Source organism: Leucoraja erinacea, unplaced genomic scaffold (assembly GCF_028641065.1).
Source record: "Leucoraja erinacea ecotype New England unplaced genomic scaffold, Leri_hhj_1 Leri_110S, whole genome shotgun sequence".
Taxonomy (NCBI): Eukaryota; Metazoa; Chordata; class Chondrichthyes; order Rajiformes; family Rajidae; genus Leucoraja; species Leucoraja erinaceus.
In genome coordinates this window covers 54,882-71,701 of record NW_026575352.1, presented here as the reverse complement: position 1 = coordinate 71,701, position 16,820 = coordinate 54,882, and the positions used below count along the sequence as shown (strand labels likewise).

The 16,820-nt window shown below is 50.3% G+C and overlaps 2 protein-coding genes across 5 annotated transcripts in view; one reads left to right on the top strand and one right to left on the bottom strand.

The window, feature by feature from the left end:
* The window catches only part of adar (adenosine deaminase RNA specific), a 57,079-nt gene extending 56,507 nt beyond the window's left edge, over nt 1-572 (bottom strand). The window contains exon 1 of one of the 3 annotated variants that reach the window (XM_055665169.1): nt 439-572. The gene's annotated coding sequence lies outside the window, so the exon portion shown is untranslated. The remainder of the gene's footprint in view (nt 1-438) is intronic. The other 2 variants (XM_055665174.1, XM_055665173.1) reach the window with 2 other exon arrangements.
* Nucleotides 190-12,675, top strand: LOC129715308 (extracellular matrix protein 1-like). Of its 2 annotated transcripts, XM_055665176.1 has the most exons (4): nt 252-340; nt 5,273-5,355; nt 9,801-10,117; nt 11,918-12,675. In XM_055665176.1, the coding sequence occupies exons 3-4, from the start codon at nt 9,857-9,859 to the stop codon at nt 12,053-12,055; spliced, it is 399 nt and encodes a 132-aa protein (XP_055521151.1). In that variant the 5' UTR covers nt 252-340; nt 5,273-5,355; nt 9,801-9,856; the 3' UTR covers nt 12,056-12,675. The 2 variants fall into 2 exon arrangements, with proteins under 2 accessions (XP_055521150.1, XP_055521151.1); XM_055665175.1 differs by lacking the exon at nt 5,273-5,355 and having other exon boundaries at nt 190-340.
* Nucleotides 12,676-16,820: the final 4,145 nt, after the last annotated feature.

The following is a 16,820-nucleotide window of genomic DNA, read 5'->3' as shown; positions in this document are numbered from 1 at the left end:
CGAGCGAGCGCGCACGCGTCCCAGGGAAGAGACGGCAGACGGCGAGAGCCGGCACCCTTGACGCATGCGCGGTGCCGGCGCGCTGAACGCCGGCGGAGGAGGAGAGCTCGGCTGCCGGCAACGCTCATGCGCACACGAGAAAACACACACACACACACCACGCGCGCGATTAAAAAATAACCGCCGTCAGTGTCTGTGTGTGTGTGTGAGTGGGGGGTCGCCAATTGTCCGACCCCCCCTCTAGCCCCCTATTGATGACGCGGGCGGGGCGGACACGCGCTGGTCATTCCCGCCCGAAGCGGCGGCGTCGACGGCGGCTTCTCCTCCTCCTCCCCCTCAGGTAAAAAACCGCGCCGCCATTCGCCCTCACACCACATTAACCCTCCATTATCCCCCCCCCACACACACACACACACACAACAACCCGCGTGTACGTACGTTTTAGGCGAGGGGTCGTTAGTTACCGCCTCCTCCCTCAAGGGGGGGGGGGGGGGGGGATAGATAAAGCGCCGGTGTTTTTTTGATTTCCTCCGGCCGACTGGACTGGACTGGACTGGAATCTCCTCCCCTCCGACCGGCCGTCCTATTGTTTTCCGCCTTGAAGGGGGGGGAAAAAAAACCCGACAACAGACCTCCCCCTCTCTCACTCTCCCCTCCCTCCCTCCCGCCCCCTCACACACACACACACACACACCTCCACCCCGGCGACCTCCCACCGCGCGGGGGCGCTGCCGCGGCCCGGACGCGCCTGCGCACTGCCGCCCCGCTTTGGTGGCGGCGGCCATCTTTGATCAAGGCAAGACACGAGGTGTCAAGTCAAACACAGATACATAGAAGGTAGACACAACAATGCTGGAGAAACTGGATTCTCCAGCATCTGCAGTTCCTTCTTAAACATAGATACATAGAAGGTATAACCATATAACAATTACAGCACGGAAACAGGCCATCTCGGCCCTACAAGTCCATGCCGAACAAATGTTTTCCCCTTAGTCCCACCTGCCTGCACTCGTACCATAACCCTCCATTCCCTTCTCATCCATATGCCTATCCAATTTATTTTTTAAATGATACTAATGAACCTGCCTCCACCACTTCCACTGGGAGCTCATTCCACACCGCCACCACTCTCTGCGTAAAGAAGTTCCCCCTCATATTACCCCTAAACTTCTGTCCCTTAATAAAGGTATACACACCAATGCTGGAGAAACTGGATTCTCCAGCATCTGCAGTTCCTTCTTAAACATAGATACATAGAAGGTAGACACAACAATGCTGGAGAAACTCAAGTCAAGTTTATTTGTCACATACACATTGTATTGTATTGTATTGTATATCTTTATTGTAATTTTCCTGAGTACTCACATACCCAGAGGAAACTCAGAGGACTTGATAGAGGTTTTTAAAATGATGAGAGGGATAGACAGAGTTGACGTGGAAAAGCTTTTCCCACTGAGAGTAGGGAAGATTCAAACAAGGGGACATGACATGAGAATTAAGGGACTGAAGTTTAGGGGTAACATGAGGGGGAACTTCTTTACTCAGAGAGTGGTGGCTGTGTGGAATGAGCTTCCAGTGAAGGTGGTGGAGGCAGGTTCGTTTTTATCATTTAAAAATAAATTGGATAATTATATGGATGGGAAGGGAATGGAGGGTTATGGTCTGAGCGCAGGTATATGGGACTAGGGGAGATTATGTGTTCGGCACGGACTAGAAGGGTCGAGATGGCCCGTTTCCGTGCTGTAATTGTTATATGGTTATATGGAAACAAAAAAACGTTGCTCAACCAGTGTGCAGAAAAAAATAAATAGAAATAAAAATACATATATCATGAACAAATTAACACTCTACTCTCTACTAAACATCAACAGGCGTTCCGATCAGCAGCGGCACGACAGTGGCTCTGCTGCAGTGTGTCCAGGTTGGTGGTTGGTGCGCGATACTTTGGCAGGGGGCAGCCTTACAGCCTGCGGGAAGAAGCTGAGGAGCATCCTGCTGGTTTTGCAGCTAATGCTCCTGTACCTCTTCCCAGATGGCAGGATGGGGAATATGTGATGCGATGGGTGGTAGGGGTCTTTGATGATGGAGATGGCTCTGCTGATACATCTCTTCCTGTATATGTCCAGCAGGAAAGGGAGTGGAGCAGATGTGCATTGAAATGAAAGTGGCAATGCTCGCGGACTTTTGTGCAAAAAGACAAACAACCTATAAACACAATCATAACACACATATACCTTTACATAATAAATAATGGAAGGAAAAACGTTCAGTAGAGTTAGTCCCTGGTGAGATAGGCATTTACAGTCCGAATGGCCTCTTGGAAGAAACTCCTTCTCAACCTCTCTGTTCTATTCAGCGAGTGCAGCAGCATCTATGGAGCGAAGGAGATAGGCGACGTTTCGGGACGAAACCCTTCTTCAGTCTGAAGACCTAAAACCTTCGATTTTCCAGCATCTGCAGTTCTTTCTTAAATAGAAACATAGAAATTAGGTGCAGGAATAGAGGCAATTCAGCCCTTCGAGCCTGCACTGCCATTCAATATGATCATGGCTGATCATCCAACTCAGTATCCCATACCTGCGCTCTCTCCATACCCTCTGATCCCCTTGGCCACAAGGGCCACATCTAACTCCCTCTTAAATATAGCTTTTCAAGTTTTCAAGAAGGAACTGTGCAGATGCTGAAAAATCAAAGGTGGACACAAAAGTGCTGGAGAAACTCAGCGGGGTCAGCAGCATCTATGGAGCGAAGGAAATAGGTAACGTTTCGGGCCGAAACCCTTCTTCAGACTGAAAACCACCTCCAGTTTAAATTCCATTTGGAATATTTTGGAGGACCAAGAAACCAAGACTGAAGAAGTCTGAAGAAGGGTTTCGGCCCAGAAACGTCACCTATTTCATTAGCTCCATAGATGCTGCTGCACCCGCTGAGTTTCTCCAGCATTTATGTGTACCGTCAAGTCAAGTTTATTCGTCACATACGAGATTAGATTAGATTAGATTCAACTTTATTGCCATTGCACAAATACAAGTACAGGTACAACGAAATGCAGTTTAGCATCAAATCAGAGTGCAAAGTAGTAAAAAATACTGGTTAAAACAATATGTACAATGTGATGAATTCAAGTCAAGTCAAGTTTATTTGTCACATACACATACGAGATGTGCAGTGAAATGAAAAGTGGCAATGCTCGCGGACTTTGTGCAAAAAGACAAACAAACAAACAACCAAACAAACTACAAACAGAATCACATATTTTACATGTTGTGGGCGGAAGGAAAGAGGTTCAGTAAAGTTAGTCCCTGATGAGATAGGAGGTTGCAGTCCGAATTAAACTAGTACATAGGCAAATAAATATATACAGATATATTGCAGTGAAATGAAAATATTGTTGTATTGTATTCAATTTGTTGTCATTATTTCATAAGAGACAACAAAATGGATTTTCCTTACAGTCGAGTAACATAAAAATAAATAATAAATAAATAAAACATATTAAAAAAAAGCACAAACACAGAAGGCCATGACACAACATAACCCCACAGTGGCACCAAAGTTGAGGAAGGTACAATAGTCCAGCCAGCCTCTCCGCCGATCTTCCCAGATGTTCACCCGTGGTCGGGGCCTCCCGAGCACCCGCAGTCACCGCCACGGGCGGCCCGATGCTCAGGCCCTCGTGCCGGGAACGATGAAACCCCGACGGAGAACATCCTCAGCAGCCCGGACCATCAGATCAGCCACCTCCCACCGGAGTCCGTGGCTCCCGAGTCCACAGGCCGAGCCGGGCGGAGTCGCAAAAAGTGGCAAAGCTCGTGGACTTTGTGCAAAAAAACAGACAAACAAACTACAAACAGAATGGAACAGAATCACATATTCTTTTACATATTAAATATTGTGGGCGGAAGGAAAAAGGGGAAAAAAACAGCAATTAAAACAAAAAGCAGTAGAGTGGTACAGTAAAGTTAGTCCCTGGTGACATAGGAGTTTACAGTCCTAATGGCCTCTGGGAAGAAACTCCTTCTCAACCTCTCCGTTCTCACAGCATGGCAACGGAGGCGTTTGCCTGACCGTAGCAGCTGGAACAGTCCGTTGCAGGGGTGGAAAAGGTCTCCCATGATTTTATTGGCTCTGGAGTTGCACCTCCTGATGTATAGTTCCTGCAGGGGGGCGAGTGAAGTTCCCATAGTGCGTTCGGCCGAACGCACTACTCCTGCAGAGCCTTCTTGTCCTGGGCAGAGCAATTCCCAAACCAGATGGTAATATTTCCAGACAAGATGCTGCTGAGTGGAAGCCCTGGAGGATCCTCGGAGACACTCTGAATTTCCTCAATTGCCTGAGGTGGTAAAGGCGCTGCCTTGCCTTACTCACGAGTGCTGCGGCGTGTGATATCCATGTCATATCCTCAGAGATGTGGACTCCCAGGTATTTAAAACAGTTCACCCTATCCACAGTATCCCCATTTATCCTCAATGGTGTGTACGTCCTCGAATGATGTGCCCTCCTAAAGTCCACGATCAGCTCCTTAGTTTTTTTGATGTTCAGTAGTAGTAAGTAGAAATCAGGCCATTCGGGCTAGCACCGTCATTCGATATTTCAAGTCAAGTCAAGTCACATTTATTTATATAGCACACTTAAAAAACAACTCTCGTTGACCAAAGTGCTTTACATTTGTTATAAGAATAGTATACACAAACAAGCTACATACATATATACAATATATTATCATGGCTGATCATCCAGAATCAGTTGCACAAAGACCCATCATTTATATACTTTTATAATTTATAAACCAGCCTCTGTACTCCACAATCTGAGATTTGCAATAGGAAAAAAGTAAAAAATCACATGTGGTTAAAGTGCACATTGTCAAATTTTAATATAGAATAGAATAGAATGCCATTTATTGTCATTAAAACAGCTTGGTTTGAACGGAATTGCTTTTTTTTTCAGTCTTAACATTACGGAAAAAAACAAGACACACACTTAACACAATTTACATAAACATCCATCACAGTGAATCTCCTCACACCTCCTCACTGTGATGGAAGGCAAAAGTTTTTTCTCTTCCCTTTGTTCTTCAATTTAATAATTTCAGGTAGTCCCTGACTTCTCCCTCTTTCCCCTCCCCTGCCCAGCTCTCCCACAGCCCACTGTCTCCGCCAAAGATCCAAAGAAAGATCTTCCTTTATTCTTCCCGCGCTCTCCCCCACCCCCGCATCAGTCTAAAGAAGGGTCTCCACCTGAAACTTCGCCTTTTTCCTTCGCTCCATAGATGCTGCCTCACCCGCTGAGTTTCTCCAGCATTTTGCGTCTGCCTTCGATTTAAACCAGCATCTGCAGTTCTTTCCTACACAGGTAACAAATGTGGTTAGCCTGTGTTCCGTGATGGGCCGAATGGCCTAATTCTGCTCCTTAAACTTATGAATGACACATAGATAATACAATAATCGATAATACAAACAGAGTAGCGCAAAACTGAAGTCCGTAGAAGGTCGCAGTTGCGGAGGTCAGTGTTGTACAGGGTTCAGGAGCCTGATGGTTGTTGGGAAGAAGCTGTTCTTGAAGCTCGAGGTCACGGTTTTCAGGCTCCTGTACCTTCTTCCTGATGGTAGCAGCGAGATGAGAGCGTGGCCAGGGTGTTGTGGGTCCTTGTTGATGCTGACTGTCTTTTTGAGGCAGCGACCACTGTAGGTCCCTTCGATAAGGTTAATTCCCGGATTGGCGGGACTGTCATATACAAGGTTAATTCCTGGGATGGCGGGACTGTCACATGCTGAGAGAATGGAACAGCTGGGCTTGTACACTCTGGAGTTTAGAAGGATGAGAGGGCATCTCATTGAAACATATATAAAATTGTTAAGGGCTTGGACACACTAGAGGCAGGAAACATGTTCCCGATGTTGGGGGAGTCCAGAACCAGAGGTCACAGTTTAAGAATAAGGAGTAAGCCATTTAGAACGGAGACGAGGAAACACTTTTTCTCACAGAGAGTGGTGAGTCTGTGGAATTCTCTGCCTCAAGAGGGCGGTGGAGGCAGGTTCTCTGGATGCTTTCAAGAGAGAGCTAGATAGGGCTCTTAAAAGTAGCGGAGTCAGGGGATATGGGGAGAAGGCAGGAACTGGGTACTGATTGTGGATGATCAGGCATGATCACATTGAATGGCGGTGCTGGCTCGAAGGGCCGAATGACCTACTCCTGCACCTATTGTCTATTGATATTGGGGAGGTCAGTACCTGTGAAGGACCGGGGCAGTGTTCACCACTCTCTGTTAAACTAATCACTAAACTTGACGGCAACACCTACTCCTAAGGATCAGACATTTAGATTTAAAATAATGTTTAAATATCAGGCAGAATTCCCAAGAATGACGAACAGAGTAAGTGGGTCTGTGTGCGCTGTCTCCTCGAGTGTATAAAGACACAGGTCGTCGGAGCGAGACGTCTCTGGCACAGAGCGGGAGTGAGCGGCTGTGGAGAAGGGACAGGATGTTCAGGAGAGTGTTTCTCGTTTGCTGTTTATCCCTCCCCACTCTGGGACAGGGTAGGTACCGGGGCAGTTCAGGGGGGCCGGAGTGGGGGGTAGGCTTTGTGTCACCAACTGGGGGAAAGTCTGGGAACAAGAGCCCCAGTGGATGTTTAAGTAGGAACTGCAGATGCTGGAAAATCGAAGGTAGACAAAAATGCTGGAGAAACTCAGCGGGTGAGGCAACATCTATGGAGCGAAGGAAATAGGCAGCGTTTTCGGTCGGGACCCTTCTTCAGACTCATGTGAGGGTGGGGGGGTGCGGGAAGAAGAAAGGAAGATGCGGAGACAGTGGGCTGAGGGTGAGCTGGGAAGGGGAGGAGAAAGCCGGGACTATACCTGAAACTGGAGAAGTCAATGTTCATACCAATGACCCTATAGCGAGCAAGATAGACCATTCGACGAAAAAGACGTAGTGCGGTCATGGACAGATTCATGGGGTAATTTTCGGCCCCCTTTCCGTAACCCGCTTCCGTCTCCGCACCAAAGATCCAATAGCGGAGCAAAGATACTAGTGCGGAGATGGAAGCCGGTTACGGAAACATCTTTGGTTCTTTGGTAAAAATCTTCTCCTCATTTTCAGAATTATAATTTATTAACACAAACTGTTCCCCCGCAACGTTGATTACACTGCGAGAGTCGGGTCGGGTTACTGAAATGGATGCAAAAAAGGCCCTGTTGCGTACTACGTGTCAGCCCATTGCATTTAGCAGGCGTGGTCTATCTTGCTCCGCTATAGGATCTTTGGTTCTTTCCGCTGGGGTGGATGGACAGACATGGTGGGGAACTTTGGACAACACAAGCGGGGCCTTTGGGAGCGAGGGGAGATGGGCAGTGAGGAGGGAGACCATCCTCTGGTCCTCTTGTGTCCTGAGTCACAGGACATGTCCACTCTCCTCCTTGTTCCCTCGCCCACCATCCCACCCTCGACCTCTCCCACTGCCAGGGGGAGGCCAAACACAAACGAGAGGATCTGAACCTCACATTCCCACCTGGACCATCCTCAACCTGTCAGACGAGGGAGGAGGGGTAATTGGGGCAATTGCAAGCTGTAACCAAAGGGTCAGTTATATGCTGGGGTCAAGGAGAGAGCGTTCACGTCACGGCCCTGTTTCCACCAATCTTTCCAACACCAAGCACAAGACAGACACCATTGTATGCAGATGCCGAGACGTGTGTTCAGCTCTGGCTGAATAACTTTTAACTTGTGTGTGGGCTCGACAAGAAGAAGTTATATGCTCACCCCCTGCCTCCCAGCCTTGGGACGATGGCACAGCGGCAGAGCTGCTGCCTCACAGCACCGGAGACCCGAGAGTCATCCTGACTACAGGTGCTGCCTGTACGGAGTTTGTACGCTCTCTCCGTAATCTCCAAACGCAGGCTCGGCGATCGTTTCGCTGAACACCTCGGCTCAGTCCGCCTGAACGTACCTGATCTCCTGGTTGCCAAACACTTTAACTTCCCCTCCCATTCCCACACTGACCTTTCTGTCCTGGGTCTCCTCCACTGTCAGAGTGAGGCCCAGCGCACAAATTGGAGGAGCAGCACCTCATATTTCGCTTGGGCAGCTTCCACCCCAGCAGTATGAACATTGACTTCTCCAACTTCAAGTAGCCCTTGCTTTCCCTCTCTCTCCATCCCTTCTCCCTTCCCAGTTCTCCCACCAGTCGGACTGTCCCTGACTACATTTTATCTGTTTGCTTTGTTGTCCCCTTCTCCCAACTATCATTGATCTGTTCTACATGTTCCTTGATCCCCATCCCCTTTGATGTCTTGTTTTCACATCTTACCCTTCCTTATCTCTGTGTCTCCCTCTCCCACGACTCTGTCTCGACCAGAAACGTCACCTTTTCCTTCACTCCAGCCCTTGCTTCCCTCTCTCTCCATCCCCTCCGTCTTCCCAGTTCTCCCACCAGTCTTACTGTCTCCGACTACATTTTATCTCTGAAGTTTGAAGCAGGGTCTCGACCCGAAACGTCACCCATTCCTTCTCTCCAGAGATGCTGCCTGTCCCGCTGAGTTACTCCAGCTTTTTGTGTCCATCTGCCTGTGACCTGCGTGGGTATTCTCCGGGTGCTCCGGTTTCCTCCCACACTCCAAAGACGTACAAGGTTGTTGGTTGATTGGCTTGGTTAAATAGTCCTTAGTGTGTAGGATGGTGCTAGTGTGTACGGGGATCGCTGGTCAGCGCGGACTCTGCCGGCCGAAGTGCCTGTTTCCGTGCTGTATCTCTAAACTATAGGTATGTTACAAAACCTACCTGAATCGCCATTGGGAATCTGCCCACAGCCAGGTCCGCGATTTTGGCGCTGTTTGGAGGGGGCGGGTTTAAAACGCGATTTTTACTAGGCTGTACTAATCGCAGATGTTCAGCCTAGTAAATCATTAACGAAAAATCGCTGCAAGACCCGGTCGCAAAAGGTATTATTAGTTTTATAGGCCTCGATATTATAGTTATAATAGTTTAAAATTACTCTCTGATTCCGCAACATCTCGCAGCCCCAGGGTTTTATAAAGCAAACAATTAAAAGTATGTACCTTATTTTTACATTAAATGGGGCATATATATAACCCTATATATCAAGTTATCTATAGCGAGTAGTTCCTTTTGGGCTTTTTATATCCCGCAGTATTTTTCTCGGCATTTGAGGCCACTAATCCAGCGCGCTGTCAACGTTCTAAACCAGCGCGTTCACAGAAACCCACTAGAAAGCCGATTTAAATGGGCATTTATTTACAGCAATTGAACACTAAATTCCTTCCATTTGGCCTATAAATTAATGTAAATTAGATATAAAAAATCATGTTATATTGTGAATTATTTGTGAATAATCTTTGGACACTTAGGCTATTTAAAAATGTTAATCTTTCCTTAAGAAATGAGCCTTTGATTATCCAAGATCACAGCTTTTTTGTAATGTCCATTGAAAATCAATAGGGAACAAGATGCTAATTTCCGAGTATGAAAATGGCCATAACTTTTTTAATACTTGAGATATGAAAGTGAATTTGGTGTCAAATTAAACTTATTGTTATGCTTTATCTGATGGGATAAATTGCAGACTTGATTTTTAAAATCTCAAAATGTTGTAACATTGCTATAAACTAGGCGTACAGTGTGAGTGTGAGGGGGGGGGGGGGGGGACTGGGGGTTTTGTGGGCACACCTGGTAGAGGACGGGCAATGTCACAACGGCGCAGCGGGTAGAGCTGCTGCCTCATGGTGCTGGAGACCCAGGTTCCATCCTGACTTAGTGACCTAATGTTGTCCTGAATTAGATGACGTGGCCAGAGGGGTCTCGGAGGAGAAGGCCCTGCCCTTGGTTGGGTCGCTGATGGACGGGGAGACCCGGGGAGGTCTCGCCAAGAGGAAGCTGACCTTCACCTTTCCCCGCGAGTGCCCGGACGGTCGCAACATTGGCATCATCTGCCGGTACGTGGGGCAGAGGAAGAGCGACCCTCCCGACTGGCGACCCGGCACCAACTTCAAACAACTTCGCCGCCAGGCCAACGCGCTGCAGAGAATGGAGGAGGCGTACGCCAAATGTTGCGCTGGTCAGAACAGGTGGACGCGGCTGCCGTGTGCGCTGTCCGGGGTGAGGATCCGCGATGCCCATCGTACCGCCCGGGGGGCAGGGAGGAGGTCTTGTATTGGGTGGGAGCGTTCTATAGAAACATAGACAATAGGTGCAGGAGTAGAGGCCATTCAGCCCTTCGAGCCTGCATCACCATGCATTTCGAGCCTGCACCGCCATTCAATATGATCATGGCTGATCATCCAACTCAGTATCCCGTACCTGCCTTCTCTCTTGGTTCTTGGTTTCTTGGTCCTCCAAAATATTCCAAATGGAATTTAAACTGTGGAGGTGGTGAAGGGAGGGCTTAAGCCAGAAAGGGTTATTGGAAAGAAAGAGCTACTTTAAATGTAGTTGCATCTGGTTGGGTAACTATAGTAGGGTGGAGATTATTCCATGCTTTAATTGTGCGGGGGAAGAACGGATTGGTGTACACATCTCTCCATACCCCCTGATCCCTTTAGCCACAAGGGCCACATCTAACTCCCTCTTAAATATGGCCAATGAACTGTGGCCTCAACTACCTTCTGTGGCAGAGAATTCCACAGATTCACCACTCTCTGTGTGGGAAAAAAAATGTTTTTCTCATCTCAGTGCTAAAAGACTTCCCCCTTATCCTTAAACTGTGTGTGGCCCCTTGTTCTGGACTTCCCCAACATCGGGAACAATCTTCCTGCATCTAGCCTGTCCAACCCCTCAAGAATTTTGTAAGTTTCTATAAGATCCCCCCTCAATCTTCTAACTTCTAGCGAGTACAAACCGAGTCTATCCAGTCTTTCTTCATATGAAAGTCCTGACATCCCAGGAATCAGTCTGGTGAACCTTCTCTGTACTCCCTCTATCAAACACAACTGAGATTTCCCAGTGAGGCAAAGTAATTGCAGGTCAGGCAGCATCTATTGAGAAGGGACAAAGTACTGGAGTAACTCTGCAGGTCAGGCAGCATCTATGGAGAAGACACAAAGTGCTGGAGTAACTCTGCAGGTCAGGCAGCATCTATGGAGAAGACACAAAGTGCTAGAGTAACTCAGTGGGTCAGGCAGCATCTATGGAGAAGACACAAAGTGCTGGAGTAACTCAGGTCAGGCAGCATCTATGGAGAAGACACAAAGTGCTAGAGTAACTCTGCAGGTCAGGCAGCATCTATGGAGAAGACACAAAGTGCTAGAGTAACTCAGTGGGTCAGGCAGCATCTATGGAGAAGACACAAAGTGCTGGAGTAACTGCAGGTCAGGCAGCATCTATGGAGAAGACACAAAGTGCTGGAGTAACTGCAGGTCAGGCAGCATCTACGGAGAAGACACAAAGTGCTAGAGTAACTGCAGGTCAGGCAGCATCTATGGAGAAAACAAGGGTCTGTACCTGCACTGTACTGTTCTATGTTGCACAGAGTCATGAGGAGCTTAGACTTATCACCAGGGTCACGGACTCCAACACCAGAGGGCACAGGTTCTACGGTGAGAGGGGAAAGTTCAAACAGGAACCGGTGGGGCAAGTTTTTCACACAGAGAGTGGTGGGTACATGGAACCAGCTGCCAGAGGAAGTCGTTGAGGCAAGGACTATAACAGCATTTAAAAGACATTTGGACAGGTACATGGAGAGGAAATGTTAAGAAGGATATGAGCCAAATGTGGGCAGGTGGGACTAGTAGGGATGGGACATCTTGGTTACTGTGGGCCGAAAGGCTTGTTTTTGTGCTGTGTTGCACAATAATTCTCAGTGGGTTCAGCCTGGTTTGGTACCTGGGTTAGTACGGAGGGGTTGGGCCGAAGGGCATGTTTCTCTGCTGTTTCAACCTGAATCCCTGACGTCTCTTTCAGTGGATGAGTTCACTGGACCAGTACTGTGATGAAGAATTCTTGGTCATTACCTTGTGGCACGAGTGCTGCAAGCTGTGGGGGACTAAGAGATTCGACTGCTTCACGCAGGCAGCGCCCTCTCGGAGCTACATACCCTGATACCCGGACACTGACTTCCTTCCCGGACAGAACATCCAGCTCCTTCACCAGTTGCTTTCAGAAGCATTTGTTTCCTGCTTTCTTTTCTGTGAATTGGATCTCTTGAATTGAATTGGATTTGAATTGAATTTCCATTTTGTCCCTTGAATTTGAATTGAATTGAATTGTATCCCATGAATTGAATTGTGTAGATTGAATTGAATTGTTTGGATTGAATTGAATTCCCTTCTGTGAATTGCATCATTTGGATTTGAATTGAATTTCCATCGTGTCCCTTGAATTTGAATTGTATCCCTTGATTTGAATTGAATTTATGTTGAATTGAATTGTATCAAAACAATTGAATTGTGTGGATTGATTTGAATTCCCTTCTGTGAATTAGATCCTTTGAATTTTATTGAATTGCTATTGTATACCTTGAATTTGCATTGAATTGTATTCCTTGAATTAAATTTGGATTTAATGGAATTTGAATTTGAATTGAATTCAATTTGAATAGGATTTGAAATCAATTGAATTGGTCCCTTGAATTGAATTTCTTACTGTGATTTGGATACCTCGTTCAATCATTTTTCTTTCAGACTAATGTTTAACGCTAATAAAAGTCGTTTAGCAAAGCAGCAACGCTGTGTTCCTGTATCGTTCCGTCCTGTTCTTTTCCTAATGATAGCTGGAAAGTTGCCAGTCTGAAGTCCCGACCCGAAACGTCACCTAACCACGTTCTCCAGAGACGCTGAAACAAGGAACAGCAGATGCTGGTTTACAGAGAAGGACACAAAGTGCATGGGTGGCTCAGTGTGTCGGGCAACATCCCGGGAAAACATGGATAGGTGACGTTTTGGGTCGGGACCCTTCTTCAGACTGAAAAACCCAAAACACCACCTATCCTTGTTCCCCAGAGGTGCTGCCTGACCCGCTGAGTTACTCCAGCACTCTGTGAAACGCCACCTATCCATGTTCCCCACAGATGCTGCCTGACCCGCTGAGTTACTCCAGCACCCTGTGAAACGTCACCTATCCATGTTCTCCACAGATGCTGCCTGACCCGCTGAGTTACTCCAGCACTCTGTGAAACGTCACCTATCCATGTTCTCCACAGATGCTGCCTGACCCGCTGAGTTACTCCAGCACTCTGTACCCATCTTCATTCAGAATAACTTCAGTTTCACAATAAGGGGTCGGCCATTTAGGACTGACAATAGACAATAGGTGCAGGAGTCTCGGATAACTAGCATGAACGGCTAATCAATGGTCAGCCTGAACTCGTTGGGTCGAAGGGCCTGTTGTCTATGCTGTATCTCTAAACTAAACTCAGCAGGTCAGGCAGCACCTCTGCAGAACATGGCAAGGTGACGTTTCGGTTCGGGATCCTTCTATAGACTGATAAGAGTCCTGGTCCAAAACGCACCTATCCCTGTTCTCCACAGATGCTGCCCGACCTGCTGAGTTACTCCAGCACTCTGTGAAACGTCACCTATCCCTGTTCTCCACAGATGCTGCCTGACCCGCTGAGTTACTCCAGCACTCTGTGAAACGTCACCTATCCCTGTTCTCCACAGATGCTGCCTGACCCGCTGAGTTACTCCAGCACTCTGTGAAACGTCACCTATCCATGTTCTCCACAGATGCTGCCTGACCTGCTGAGTTACTCCAGCACTCTGTGTCTTTTTTTTTGCTGGGAATGTTGTGTTGAATTGAATTGGGAAAAATGTAACATTGAAATAGGCCCTTCACCCCCGCCGACCATCACCACTATGTTATCCCACTTTCTCATCCACTCCCTACAGACTAGGGGCAATTTAAAGAGGGACACTTTTTAAAAATGGGCCCTTCTCTGGCAGCGCGGTGCCCCCTCCTCACCCACCCTCCCCTCCACCCCCCCCCAATGCCCCCCCCGCCTCTCCCTCCCTCCCGTGGCACCCACTCTTCACCGCCCCTCCATACTTGTCTCATTCGTATCCTCAAATCTTCTGACATTAATTAAAGTTCACTCACTATATGGAAGGGTGAGATATTTTGTTAACGTTTACGGAGCTGGAGACAGGTGAGTGGGGACAGGTGAGTGGGGACAGGCGTGTGGGGACAGGTGAGTGGGGACAGGTGTGTGGGGACAGGTATCTGGGGACAGGTGTGGGGACAGGTTTGTGTGGACAGGTGAGTGTGGACAGGTGTGAGTGGGGACAGGTGTGTGGGGGCAGGTGTGTGGGGGCAGGTGAGTGGGGGACAGGTGTGTGGGGACAGGTGAGTGGGGACAGGTGAGTGTGGACAGGTGAGTGTGGACAGGTGTGTGGGGACAGGTGTGTGGGGGCAGGTGTGTGGGGGCAGGTGAGTGGGGACAGGTGTGTGGGGATCCAGGTGAGTGTGGACAGGTGTGTGTGGACAGGTGAGTGGAGACAGGTGAGTGGGGACAGGTGAGTGGGGACAGGTGAGTGTGGACAGGTGAGTGGGGACAGGTGAGTGGGGACAGGTGAGTGGGGACAGGTGAGTGGGGACAGGTGAGTGGGGACAGGTGATGTGGGGACAGGTGAGTGTGGACAGGTGTGTGTGGACAGGTGGGGACAGGCTTGTGGGGACAGGCTTGTGGGGACAGGTGTGTGGGGACAGGTGGGTGGGGACAGGTGAGTGGGGACAGGTGTGTGGGGACAGGCCAGTGGGGACAGGTGAGTGTGGACAGGTGTGTGGGGACAGGTGAGTGTGGACAGGTGTGTGGGGACAGGTGCTGTGGGGACAGGTGAGTGTGGACAGGTGTGTGGGAACAGGTGTGGGGGACAGGCCAGGTGTGGGGACAGGCCTGTGGGGCAGGTGAGTGTGGACAGGTGTGTGGGGACAGGTGTTGAGTGGGGGACAGGTGAGTGTGGACAGGTGAGTGGACCAGGTGACCATCACCAGGTGAGGGACAGGTGACAGGACAGGTGGGGACAGGTGTGTGGGGACAGGTGAGTGTGGGACAGGTGTGTGGGGGACAGTGTGTGGGGACAGGTGTGTGGGGACAGGTGTGGGGACAGGTGTGTGGGGACAGGTGTGGTGGACAGGTGTGTGGGGACAGGTTGTGGGGACAGTGAGTGGTGGACAGGTGAGGGGGACAGGTGAGTGGGGACAGGTGTGTGTTGGACAGGTGAGTGGGGACAGTGAGTGGGGGACAGGTGAGTGTTGACAGGTGTGTGGGGACAGGTGAGTGGGGACAGGTGAGTGGGGACAGGTGAGTGGGGACAGGCGTGTGGGGACAGGGGAGTGTGGACAGGTGTGTGGGGACAGGCGTGTGGGGACGGGCGTGTGGGGACGGGTGTGTGGGGACAGGTGTGGGGACAGGTGTGTGGGGACAGGTGTGTGGGGACAGGTGAGTGGGGACAGGTGTGGGGACAGGTGTGTGGGGACAGGTGTGTGGGGACAGGTGTGGGGGGACAGGTGTGTGGGGACAGGTGTGTGGGGACAGGTGTGGGGACAGGTGAGTGTGGACAGGTGTGTGGGGGACAGGTGTGTGGGGACAGGTGTGTGGGGACAGGTGAGTGGGGACAGGTGGGTGGGGACAGGTGAGTGGGGACAGGCGTGTGGGGACAGGTGTGTGGGGACAGGTGAGTGTGGACAGGTGTGTGGGGACAGGTGTGTGGGGACAGGTGTGTGGGGACAGGTGTCTGGGGACAGGTGTGTGGGACAGGTGAGTGGGGACAGGTGAGTGGGGACAGGTGTGTGGGGACAGGTGAGTGGGGACAGGTGACAGGTGAGTGGGGACAGGTGTGTGGGGACAGGTGTGTGGGGACAGGTGAGTGGGGAGTGGGGGTGAGTGGGGACAGGTGTGAGGTGGTGGGGACAGGTGTGTGGGGACAGGTGTGTGGGGACAGGTGAGTGGGGACAGGTGAGTGTGGACAGGTGAGTGGGGACAGGTGAGTGTGGACAGGTGTGATGTGTGGGGACAGGTGTGGGGGACAGGTGTGGGGGTGACAGGTGAGTGGGGACAGGTGAGTGGGGACAGGTGAGTGGGACAGGTGAGTGGGGAGGTGGGGACAGGTGTGGGGAACAGGTGGGGGGACAGGTGTGTGGGGACAGGGGGGACAGGTGTGGGGGACAGGTGACAGGTGTGTGGGGACAGGTGAGGGGGCAGGTGTGTGGGACAGGTGTGTTGGGGACAGGTGTGGGGACATGTGTGGGGACAGGTGGGGACAGGTGGGACAGGTGAGTGTGTGGGGGGCAGCAGGTGTGGGGACAGGTGTGGGGACAGGTGAGTGGGGGCAGGTGTGTGGGGACAGGTGTGTGGGGAGGTGTGTGGGGGCAGGTGTGTGGCAGGTGTGGGGGGTCTGGGGGCAGGTGTGGGGGGGCAGGTGTGTGGGGGACAGGTGTGCGGGGACAGGTGTGTGGGGACAGGTGAGTGGGGGCAGGTGTGGGGGCAGGTGTGGGGGCAGGTGTGGGGACAGGTGAGTGGGGACAGGTGTGTGGGGGACAGGTGAGTGGGACAGGTGAGTGGGGGGTGTGTGGGCAGGTGTGGGGACAGGTGTCAGGTGTCAGGTTAACTCTGTAACAGATTACACTGAGAGTGGCACCAGTGACGTTATTAACAAGTAACCCAAGATTGAGGGGCAGAATGAGTGGGTCTGTGTGGCCCTCTCCCCTCCCCTCAAGTGTATAAAGACACAGGTTGTCGGAGCGAATCATCTCTGGCACAGAGCAGGAGAAGGGACAGGATGTTCAGGAGAGTGTTTCTCGTTTGCTGTTTATCCCTCCCCACTCTGGGACAGGGTAGGTACCGGGGCAGTTCAGGGGGGGCCGGGGG

What these genes read in the sequence shown, in the direction of transcription:
- LOC129715308 (XM_055665175.1), top strand. Translation starts at nt 9,857, where the DNA reads ATGGACGGGGAGACCCGGGGAGGTCTCGCCAAGAGGAAGCTGACCTTC. An exon ending in TGCCGTGTGCGCTGTCCGGG is followed by an intron (nt 10,118 to 11,917) that starts GTGAGGATCCGC and finishes CGTCTCTTTCAG; the next exon opens with TGGATGAGTTCACTGGACCA.